This window comes from Balaenoptera physalus (genome assembly GCF_965194825.1).
Source record: "Balaenoptera physalus genome assembly, chromosome: 20".
In the NCBI taxonomy this organism is placed as follows: Eukaryota; Metazoa; Chordata; class Mammalia; order Artiodactyla; family Balaenopteridae; genus Balaenoptera; species Balaenoptera physalus.
The window spans coordinates 19536145-19548283 of NC_138901.1; the positions used below are offsets into that span (position 1 = coordinate 19536145).

The 12139-nt window shown below is 46.9% G+C and overlaps 1 protein-coding gene across 7 annotated transcripts in view; it reads left to right on the top strand.

Annotated features, from left to right (window-relative positions):
* Positions 1-11982, top strand: part of WIPF2 (WAS/WASL interacting protein family member 2) — a 39723-nt gene extending 27741 nt beyond the window's left edge. For all 7 annotated transcript variants that reach the window (XM_082442513.1, XM_082442515.1, XM_082442512.1 and 4 more), the window contains 5 exons: positions 705-821; positions 1177-1833; positions 9735-9944; positions 11307-11408; positions 11651-11982. In XM_082442513.1, the coding sequence (XP_082298639.1) occupies positions 705-821; positions 1177-1833; positions 9735-9944; positions 11307-11408; positions 11651-11691 (1127 nt within the window). In that variant the 3' untranslated portion in view covers positions 11692-11982. The remainder of the gene's footprint in view (positions 1-704; positions 822-1176; positions 1834-9734; positions 9945-11306; positions 11409-11650) is intronic.
* Positions 11983-12139: the final 157 nt, after the last annotated feature.

A 12139-nucleotide genomic window follows, 5' to 3' on the forward strand; every position in this document is an offset into this window, starting at 1 on the left:
AGCTTCATCTGCTGATGAACCACTGGGATCCCAGGATTGACTCGGAGACTAGGCTGGGCTGTCATTTTTATTGTTGGGTCGTGAGTGGGAGAGTTTTGTCTTGGGATGTTCTTTGGCTGTCTTCTCATCTGTTCATTTGGATACCTTAGAAATTTCTTTTTGACCTTTGAGAAGCATTCTCGGGGTCTTAAGCCTCCCATCTCCTACTATAACTAGTGCTTGTTAGGGCATATCCTTGGCTCTTCTCTGAGAAGACCACCACAGTCCTAAAAACCTGTAAGCTGAAGCCAACGATGATTTTATAATTGCTACAAGTGTTCATTCTGAAAGGCCTCTGGGGATTTTCTCACACCTGGGTCCCTGAGCCATTAAGCCCCCTCACCATCTGGGACTTGGAGAGGAAAGCCTAGAGAACTCTGTTGAACAGGTCTTCATCCTGGTTACCGCTCTGCCCCAAATAAAGGAAGATTGGCTCCTCGTTCCTTTTGTTTTCTCTCTTCCATCACAGCACAGAGTTTCATCCCCACACCTACATGAAGCTGTGGAGCAGAGAAGCCCAGCTTTCTGTTTCAGTGGAAAGGCAAAAGCAATATCGGTTTGTTTGCAAATTAAAGCCCAGGTAGAGGAGGGGTTTCTCCTCAGGATTGACTTGGTCACCAGCCTCAGAGCATATGAAATGAAAATCCTAATGGTGTGCTTTCCAGAACCCAAAGGAAGCAGTGGTGGTTATGGCTCTGGAGCAGCTGCCCTGCAGCCCAAGGGAGGTCTCTTCCAAGGAGGAGTGCCAAAGCTCCGCCCTGTGGGAGCCAAGGACGGTTCAGGTATGTGATAAGTACTTTCTTAGGATATTTCCCAAGCGCATTCATTTCCGACTGGTCCCAGGTGGGCCATCTGGGGTTGAGGAGTGTGGTAGAGATGGGAAGAAGGAGGGGTGGGAGCAGGGGAGGAGTTATAAAGTAGAATAAAGCAAAAGCTGAGGGTAAATAAGAATGCATTCAGCTTGCATCAGTAGTATTTGTTAATGGACGCTGAGCCTGAAACCAGGTTAAAACCCAGAATCGTACAGCTATTTGCCCTGCTGCCATGCAGGTTGCACTAAGGAGGCTGGGTGACGTGGAGATACTCAGCAACATAGGTCCAGCTCTGTTGACCCAGTGCTGTCTGGTGTATTTGTAGAGAACCTAGCTGGTAAGCCAGCCCTACAAGTCCCCGGTTCTCGAGCTGCTGCCCCAAGGCCTCCAGGGTGTACAGCCAGCGGGCGCCCTCAGGATGATACAGACAGCAGCCGAGCCTCACTCCCAGACCTGCCCCGGACGCAGAGACCCTCGTTACCGGACCTCTCTCGGCCTAATACCGCCAGCAGTGCGGGCATGAAGCACAGCTCCTCCGCCCCTCCTCCGCCTCCCCCGGGGCGGCGTGCCAACGCGCCCCCTACACCTCTGCCTGTGCACAGCAGCAAAGCCGCAGCCTACAACAGAGAGAAGCCCCTGCCGCCCACACCTGGACAGAGGCTTCACCTTGGTCGAGAGGGACCTCCTGCTCCACCCCCAGTCAAGCCACCTCCTTCCCCTGTGAATGTCAGAACAGGACCAAGTGGCCAGTCTCTAGCTCCTCCACCGCCGCCTTACCGCCAGCCGCCTGGGGTCCCCAATGGGCCCTCCAGTCCCACTAACGAGTCAGCCCCTGAGCTGCCACAGAGACACAATTCTTTGCATAGGAAGACACCAGGGCCTGTCAGAGGCCTAGCACCTCCTCCACCCACCTCAGCCTCCCCTTCTTTACAGAGTAATAGGCCACCTCCCCCAGCCCGAGACCCTCCCAGTCGGGGAGCAGGTAAGTGCCTGGAAGCACCTTATTTTTCCTACTGTACTGAGATGGAGTTCATCCTTCCTCTTCACCCTTTTCCCCAAAGCTCTCCTTCAGTGATTGAAGTGAATACTCATTCAACAGATTCACTGAGTGCCTTTTTACGTGTCAGACTCTGTTGTTAGGAAAACAGCAGTAAATAAAAAAGACAAAAAATCCTGTTCTCCTGGACAGTTAACAAATAAATTAGTAAAAAAAAAAAAAAAAAAAAAAAAATATGTATATATATATATATATATATAAATACATAGTATATAGATGCTTTAGAGAAATATAAAGCAGAGAAAGGGAATGGGATATACTGGAGTGGGGATGAGGTAATATTTTAAATTACAGGGGTGAGGGTAGGGGTGGGGTCAGGGAAGGCCTTACTGATAAAGTGACAGTTTGGCAAATACCTGAAGAAAGTGAGGGAGTACGCTACACAGGCATTGAGGGCAGCAAATGCAGAGACCCTGAGACTGGGGACAGCAAGGAGACCATTGTGGCAAGACCAGGATGCGTGAGGGGAAGAGCGGCAGGACCTGGAGGTCAGAAAGCCAGACGCCGCGGGAGAACATTGGAGGACTTTGTGAAGACTTTGGGTTTTACTCTGTGTGAGATGGGGAGTCACTGGCGGGGGGCGGGGGGTTGGAACACAGAAGTAGCTTTGATTTACCTTTTGAAAAGGCAACTGGCTCTGTTGTTGAGAACCCACCGCAGGAGGACAAAGGGGCCAAAGGAGACCATGTAGGGGGCTAGTGCAATAATCTGAGTAGATGGATAGGATCACAGCAGGTTTGGGGGAAGGTGGGTGTTCAGTTTTGGATGTCAAGTTTGAGGTGCCTGTTAGACATCCAAGAGGAAATAACCAATTGTCGATTGACTCTCAGACTCTGAAGTTCAGGGGAGTGGTCTGGGCTAGAGAGAGAAATTTGAAGGATATTGAGAACCACATGCTGGGGTGAGATCACCTGGGGAGTGAGTATAGGGAAGAGGAGAGGTCCGCGGCCTGAGGCCTTCCTACATGACAGGTGAGAGTGGTAAGAGTACTGAGCAGAGGAAACTGAGAAAGGGCCTCTAGTGAGGAAGAAAGGAGGAATGCCAAGAGAGTAATGGAGAAAGTTCAGGATAGAGTGAGTGAGCAGCTGTGGCCTGTGCTGCAGGTGGGTCAGGGAAGTTGAAGTCTGAGAATGACATTGGTCTCAGCAACGTGGGAGTCATTTTGGGGACCCCAAACTACCCTTCTAAGTAGTTTCAGTGGAGTGCTGGAGGGAGCGTGAGGGTCAAAGTCTAATTGGGGTGGGTTCAAGCATGCAGGAGTAGGAGAGGACTTGATGAAGATAGCAATAGAGAAACTCTAGGGAGTTTGCTGTAAAGGGGAGTGGGGGGTACAGGTATGTGGAATGGTGGCTGGAGGAGGATGAGAGATTGAGGGTTGGTTCCCCCCGCCCCACCCCACCCAAGACGGGAGATATTTCAGCATCTGTTTGTACGCTGATGGAATGATCCAGTAGAGAGGAGGAAATTGCCTGGATAGTGTCCTTGGGGAGGCAAGAAGGAATGGAACCTGATCCACAGGTCAAGGGTTGGCCTTAGATAGAACACAGTTCTTTGTGGTAACAGGAGTGAAGGCAGAGCAGATAGGCAAAGAAGCAAGTAGGTAGGTGGGTGTAGTGGTAGGAGCATGTGGGAAGTTTCTTCTAAATTTTTTTTAAATAAATAAATAAATTTATTTATTTATTTATTTATTTATTTATGGTTGCGTTGGGTTTTCGTTGCTGCGCGCGGGCTTTCTCTAGTTGCATGGAGCGGGGTCTACTCTTCCTTGCGGTGCGTGGGCTTCTCATTGCGGTGGCTTCTCTTGTTGAGGAGCACGGGCTCTAGGCACGTGGGCTTCAGTAGTTGTGGCACACAGGCTCAGTAGTTGTGGCTCGCGGGCTCTAGAGCGCAGGCTCAGTAGTTGTGGCGCATGGGCTTAGTTGCTCTGCAGCATGTGGAATCTTCCCGGCCCAGGGCTCGAACTCGTGTCCCCTGCATTGGCAGGCAGATTCTTAACCACTGCGCCACCAGGGAAGCCCTTTTTTTTTTTTTTGCTTCTATATTCTGGGTGAAATTGAAAGCAAGGACATATGCTGTGAATGAGGGTAAGGAAATAGAGGGAGATTTGAGGAGAGAGGAAAGAGGGCACAAAATGGCCATCTGGGCATGCAGGAGAATGAGTGGAGGAGAGAAGTGTGCTAGGATGACCAGCATCACGGAAGGCCCACTCGAGCTTAGGGGCCACACATTTCAAGTGAGATTCATCAGCTCCGTGTGTGTTCAGCTGTGCCTCTGCAGGTACGGAGTTGGAGCAGAGTTGTATTTAACCAGCTTAGTGTGTTTTAGGCATGTGCGGCTATAATGGAGAGCAGGGCAAGGGAGTTAAGGGTGTGTGTAAGGGAGTGCTTGTAACAAGGAACCATGGTCCTGAACTGGGTAAGGAGGGGATTAAGGCACCTTCAAAAAGGTGGGAGAGGTTGTGTCATCTTACAAAATAGCCTGACTGAAAGCAGAGAGTGAATGAGACCGTGCTGGGGCCTTCTCAGACCCAGGAATTTTGGCTCCTGTATTCTCTTGTTTCATTGGGCTTTGAGCCGCAGCCTTCACAGATGGCTTTTGAACTTTGATTTTAAACAGTCCCTGCAGGTATAGATGAGATCATCGATTAAGCAGGTATGTCATCAGGAAGCATGTATTAAAGGCCCATTAACTGGTACCGCTGCTTGATTAGGTACAGAGACTTGTATTCTAGGAGCTGGCAGTAGCATCAGGCGGTCACACAGGAACCTGGTACGTGGCCGACCCTGTATCTCCCTGGCTTTACCCATAAGGATATAGTCCTAACGTGACCTTTGACTCTACAAAGTTTAGGTTAAAAAAAAAATTATTTTTTTTAACTTAGGGATTTTTAAAAAAATGACCCTTTATCTGAGCAGAGCCCATATCTTTCTGAAGCCAACCAGGAATAGAAGCGGAGAAAAATGTAATTTCTGTGGGTTGAACTGAGTTGTTTTAAATGTCTGCAGACTTCTTGCTTCCCACTTCTCAGTTCTTTTTTTGTGATTTCTTTAGAAAAATGTGAAGTTATGAGCCTTGTTCTTCTGTCTACTAGCCGTCACCAACTTCGAGGCCTGACATAGGCCTCAGCCTGCTTTCTGTATCAGTAACCAGAGCAGCAGTACTTAAGAGTGACACTCTGAAAAAAAATTGAGATATTTTAGTCAGAGATCTTTGAGTATTGGCTCCACTTGTTTTGTGACATTGGGCAGATCACTCTGAGTTTGTTTCCTCATCCGTAAAATGGTGTTCACAGTACTTTTCAGAGGTGGTTATAAATAAAGGAATGTGTAAAAGTGCTTTATAAACTGTGGTGTGCTGATGAATTTAGTGGTTTTATGCAAAGGACTTCTAGGCAGTTTTCATGGACTTATCTCTATGAATAAATCATACGGTGTGATAACATGGGATAATTTACTTTTGTTTCTTTATGAATTATTTACATTTGAATGAGTATGTAGTCTTTTGCCTTCCCTGGGGTGCTCAGAGACCAAAAAGTCCCTTATTATTGGTCCATAGGGTTTGTTTTCTGAATTTTTCCTTTGCAGAGTGAAACACTATTTAAAAAAAAAAAAAATATATATATATATATATATATATATATATATATATATTTTTTTTTTTAAGAATGGAGAAGTGGGAACCTAGTTCACAAACTAACTTCTTTTTTTTCTTTTTTTAAGTTAATTAATTAATTTATTTATTTATGGCTGTGTTGGGTCTTCGTCTCTGTGCGAGGGCTTTCTCTAGTTGCGGCAAGTGGGGGCCACTCTTCATCGCGGTGCGCGGGCCTCTCACTATCGCGGCCTCTCTTGTTGCGGAGCACAGGCTCCAGACGCGCAGGCTCAGTAGTTGTGGCTCACGGGCCCAGTTGCTCCGCGGCATGTGGGATCTTCCCAGACCAGGGCTCGAACCCGTGTCCCCTGCATTAGCAGGCAGATTCTCAACCACTGCGCCACCAGGGAAGCCCTAAAAAATATATATATTTATTTATTTATTTTATTTTGGCTGTGCCGGGTCTTAGTTGTGGCATGAGGGATCTAGTTCCCTGACCAGGGATAGAACCTGAGCCCCCTGCACTGGGAGCGTGGAGTCTTAACCGCTGGACCACCAGGGAAGTCCCTAAAACACTATTTTTTTAAGGGAATTTTTTTTTTTTTTTAAAAATCGAGGATGGAGTGGGAGGTTGGGTTTAGCAGATGTAAGTGATTATATATAGAATGAATAAACAACAAAGTCCTACTGTATAGCACAGTGAACTATATTCAATATTCTATGATAAACCATAATGGAAAACAACATAAAAAAAGAATATGTATAACTGAATCACTTTGCTGTACAGCAGAAAGTAACGCAACATTGTAAATCAACTATACTTCAATAAAAAAAAAAATAACATCATGCTTTCTTTAATACGGGTTTATCTTGGATTACAAAAAGTCAGTCTTCCTACCCCAAGGTTTCTTTTGCACACTGCTTGTTTCTTGGGGTCCTTGGGTTCTGGCTCTGTCACTTGAAAGTCTTAAAACTGGATGTGACAAAGAGCTCAGAAACTTCTTAGAGATGGCAGAATCTGGTCCGGATGACCGGCCCTGAGGGAGGGTGCTGAGGGAGCCAAGCAGGTAGCTCTTGGTCCTGCTCCGTTTTGCCCATCCAGGTTGGCCCTCATCACTGCCTCCTGCTCAGAGTCTAGCTGGTGTCCTTTTGAGCTTGACCGACCCTCTACCTTACTCCCCCGGCCCCGCCCTCGCAGTAGATGCAGACTCTCAGGGCCCTGAGAAATCTGAGTCTTAGGGAAGTATTTTGAGGATGACCTGAAAGAGCTTTGGTTTGGGCAGATTTGGAATGAAAACAGGGTTCGGAGATCTGCTGGGAGGAGTTAAGGAGATTTCTCTTTAATTATGGCCTCTAATGGCCCTGTCCATACTTACACAGACCTTGGAGAGTGAGGGAGAGTTGACATTCTGAGTGTGTTTTATGGGAAGCTAAAACTAACATTTACTGGGCCTACAGTGCCGGACTTCTTGTCTATAAGCATCATCCCAGGGACTTCCCTGGTAGTCCAGCGGTTAAGACTCCACGCTCCCAGTGCAGGGGGCTCAGATTCTATCCCTGGTCAGGGAACTAGATCCCTCATGCCACAACTATAAGATCCCACACGCCACAACGAAGATCCCTCGTGCTGCAACTAAAGACCCGGCGCAGCCAAATAAATATTTTAAAAAAACAAAATCATCCCATTACTGTTTCATTCTTAACTATGGTTACTCTATAGAAATTCTGACAGTAATTCAGGAGGAATGATATATACTCTTATTACTAAGACAGTGTTGTCTGTTAAGCCGAGTAGTCTCCATGTACTGTTTGGTAACATGGCCCAGGTACCAAAAGACACATTTCCATCTCACTGGGTTATACATTTGTTCGGGAGATATTTAATACTTGAGGTTGTTGTGAAAAGCATCGTGTAGCAGTTTTCTTACTATGGAAGAGCAGACGTATGCTGGGTCTATTAGATCTGTGACCTTAGACAAATAGCCTGAGTCCCAGTTTCCTCATTTGTGAAATGGGGATAATGCCTCATACTTGTGCAGTGGTGGCTACAAGAATTTTTAAAGATTTAATGCATATAAAGTGCCCAGAACAGTGCCTGGAACATGATGGATATCAAATAAATGGTAGCTGCTATTATTGTTAGTGCAAAGCATAGAAATAATCTAACTTAAACACATTCGAACCTATTGCAGTGATGTCCAACATGCTTTTTATTTATTTACTTATTTATCGGCTGCATTGGGTCTTCGTTGCTGCGTGCGGGCTTTCTCTAGTTGCGGCGAGCGAGGGCTACTCTTCGTTGCGGTGCATGGGCTTCTCATCGCAGTGGCTTCTCTTGTTGTGGAGCACGGGCTCTAGGCATGCGAACTTCGGTAGTTGTGGCACGTGAGCTCAGTAGTTGTGGCTCTCGGGCTCTAGAGCGCAGGCTCATAGTTGTGGCACCTGGGCTTAGTTGCTCCGTGGCATGTGGGATCTCTCCCCGGACCAGGGCTCGAACCTGTGTCCCCTGCATTGGCAGGCAGATTCTTAACCACTGAGCCACCAGGGAAGTCCCCCCAACATGCTTTTTATTTGTTTGTTTGTTTTTATTTTTGGCTGTGTTGGGTCGTCATTGCCGTGCGCGGGCTTTCTCAGGTTGCGGCGAGCGGGGGCTACTCTCAGTTGCGGTGCGTGGGCTTCTCATTGCGGTGCCTTCTCGTTGCGGAGCGTGGGCTCTAGGCACACAGGCTTCAGTAGTTGTGGCACGTGGGCTCAGTAGTTGTGGCTCGCGGGCTCTAGAGCTCAGGCTCAGTAGTTGTGGCGCACGGGCTTAGTTGCTCCGCAGTATGTGGGATCTTCCCGGACCAGGGCTCGAACCTGTGTCCCCTGCATTGGCAGGAGGATTCTTAACCACTGCGCCACCAGAGAAGCCCCCCCAACGTGCTTTTGACATTACATTATGCTTGGTGGCAAATTTTGTCTTTTAAGGGTGAATTTGATTTTCGAAAATGGCCAAAAATCAGAGTCAGATGTAGGTATGAATTTTTTTGTTGGTGGTGCAACCTCAGAAATGAGAAGTGACCATCATATGACAATATTTATGGATCTGTCTGACAACCGGGGTTTGGAGGCAATTCCAAAAGAGGTGTTTCCAATTTTTTTTGAGCAATGAGCCTATCATTGGAAATATGTAACTTCTGCAGATGAAATTATTATACATAATTTGAAAATCACTCATTTTAGTCTGTACTACTAAGTGTTAGAATAAGTGACATAGCCTGTAAATGCTGTGGGAGAGCAAAGGAGGGAATCAGATTAGAGTGGATTGCTTTGGAAAAGCCTTGAGAAGATGGGACTTGAGTTGAACCTTAAAGAAAAGTAGGATTTGATAGTAAGGGATGAGGGGTGGTATTTCTGAGTATTGTGGGGGAGTCACAAGAGCAAAGCATATGTAATTTGGTTTATTTAGCACGTATTGATTGAAGACCTACCATGTGCTGAGCTTGGGAACTCAGATGAATGGACACTGCTCTGATGACTTTAAGAAATATACAGTACACTCGGGAAGAAGCACGTGTAATACAACATAGTAGTGGTAGAGAGAGACAGAGTCGACAGAGGCAGTACAGAAGAGTGGTACCTAATCCAGTGTAGGAATCAAGGAAGAAAAGAAGGTGCGATCAGGCTGACTGATGTGGTGGGTTACTGTGTAAGAGAGGAAAATGATTGGGTGAGACCCAGTCAGTGTGGAAGCTAAGGATTTGAAACTTTACGATATGGGAAATGCAAAGCCCCTGGAAAAGTTTGAGCTGGTATTTTGGGGAGATTAGTGAGTTGGTGGTATGCAGAATGGATTGGAAGGCTAAGAGATTAGAAGCAAGGAAAACATTTGAGAGGCTTTTTGCAGTAGAACAAGATAAAAATGAGAAAGCCCTGACTTAGAATTGTGGAGGAAGGCATGCAAAAGCAGAGAAAAAAATCATCAAGGATAAGTGGAATTCTTGACTGACTTGTCATGGGAAATGAAAAAGGGTCATAAATTTATTCTGAACTTTGGTATCGAGAAGAATGGTGATGTTGTTAAAGAAATAGGGATGAGGGGAGGGTGAATATGATATTTAACATGCTGCCCAGTGGTTCACAGTGTCTGGTTCTTTGGGAAAGCACCGAGCACTCTTTTGGCCCATGTCTCTCAAATCCCTCCGCCCATCACCGTCTCTACATCCAAACCTAACTGCTTTGAACTTTAATTGCAGCTCCTCCACCCCCGCCACCCATGATCCGAAATGGTGCCAGGGATGCCCCCCCTCCCCCACCACCGTACCGAATGCATGGGTCAGAACCCCTGAGCCGAGGCAGGCCCCCACCTCCGCCCTCAAGGACGCCAGCTGGGCCCCCCCCGCCGCCTCCACCACCCCTGAGGAATGGCCACAGAGATTCTATTACCACTGTCCGATCTTTCTTGGGTGAGTAGCTAGCTGTTTTAGTCTCATAGTTCCTGTGGTGACTTCACTAATTCCAGTGGCCGCTGCAGAGTGGGAGTGGTCGCTTGGTGTCCTCTGTTCACTGCAGTTCCTCTCCTGACCTTCCCTCAGACTTCTGGGTCCCATCCATGGACATCCCTTTCCTTAGGCAAATTCTAGGCACGATTCTTTTGGAATAGATGGAAGTAAAATCAGCAGGTGTTGTGCTAACGCTAAAGCCAATCTCTTGTTCCCCAAGGCTCATTATTTGTGGTTAGCTTTTAGGTCAGAGGCTGTATCCTCTTCAGTATTATTGAGACAGGAATTACGTATCCTCCTAGGAAGAAGAGCTCCTTTCTGGACCTTTGAAAACAAAACAACACTGTGTACACAACTTTTATCTAGTAATCCAAAGCCACTGACTAGTTGTGTTACTTTGAAGAAGTCACTTCATTTTTTTGGACCTCACTTCCCTTATCTGTGAAACAAGGAGACTGACTAGCTCAAGAGTGTATCGGATTAACTTTTCCAAGGTTATAAATGAATCTTAGACCCCACCTAAGAGATTCTAATTCATTAGGTCTGGGATGGAGCACCAAGTAAAGATTGTCCAGCAGGTGTTGTTAGACCCTCTGTTGAGGAAGTCTGGAAGGATCTGCACAGTCCCTTTTAGCCTGAACGCTGTAGATTCTTTAATGGTTGACTCTTCTCTGGCTCTGCTCTAGTCTGTTCCTGTTAAGTGGACCAGTATTTTTGCTTGGAGGATATGCCCTTTGGAATGTGATCGAGCCACACCCATAGAACATTTGAGCCTTCTTGTAGAGGGGTCATGGAAAGTGGGAGCGGGAGCCACGACATGGCCATCCCGACTGTGTTGCAGAGCTCAATGAGGGGAGCCTGGGCCAAAAGGGAATTTTCTGGTCAGATTGTTCACTAGCTGGTGGCATACAGTCCCATTTTAGATTAATTTCTACCAATTTGTGGATTCAGTTCAGTTGGTTTCCCATGGTGATAGTCTCTAACATGACTATGTTACCGAAACACAGAACTATATTTCCTTCTCCTGCCATGCAAACAGCTGGGCTCCTTTCCTGGTATGTGCCTGGTTTGGGGTGGAAACATTTAAAGAACCAGTTCAAAGACTCATTCCTTAACGTAAAGAGCCTTTGAACACACTCTGTGCATGCGAGGCGCAGAGAGTAATGCTGTTGCTGCCCTCACGAACCTTGCTTTAGTGGGCAAGGCAGGCCCTCATGGTACATCAGGAAGCCTGGGAGACTAGTATGGGGAGGGTCAGAAGTGGCAGAGGTGTGTGTGGGAGCACATGGAAGGGTGATATGAATTAATATTCTGTTCCTTTTGCAGATGATTTTGAGTCAAAGTATTCTTTCCATCCAGTAGAAGACTTTCCTGCTCCAGAAGAATATAAACACTTTCAGAGAATATATCCCAGCAAAACAAACCGAGGTGAGAGAAGAGAATCATGGAAGGTCTTCCATAATTGCATAGGCTGTAGAATTGGTGTGTGCTTTTCTTAGCTTAAAATTTGCTTCTCCTTGTCTGCATTTTCTTAAAAAGACAACGAAGCCTTGTCCCAAATTTTAAAGGTTAGCTTGAAGAGTCTGTCTGTCTCTCATTTTAGGAACGTTTGGGTTATTCAGGGTCTGGTGGGTGACCTTGCGTATGTGGCTTTTATTTATTTTTTTCAGCTGCCCGTGGAGCCCCACCTCTGCCACCCATTCTCAGGTGAAGCCTGGCTTGGTCCTGTTCCTCAGGAAAAGGGTGGACCCTCTCCTCTTCTCAGATGGTCCCTTCCATTCTCCCTGAAACCTGCATGACAGCTCCTAACGTGTTTCTCCAGTGCAGCCAACCTCGAGACTCCAAGCGTCCTCCCAGCCACCTCCATCTATGCATCTCGTCTCTGGACTTGGTGACCGGACTCTTTATATTGACAGTAGGGTCTCAAACCCTGCATCCATCCCTCCTCTTGCAAGCCCTGCTGGCCAGATGAGGAAAAAGATTCCATGTCTCCTGCTTTCCTCTGGGGAAAGGTGCCTTGTTGTGATGAATGAACTCATTGTCGGGGCAGGGTGGAGAATGGTACTCCTACCTTCTCCTACCCACTGTGGGGGGAGCTTGGTGGGTATATTATATTTCATCATTTTAGGAGGCTGGCATGGCCAGGACTTCTGGGGGTG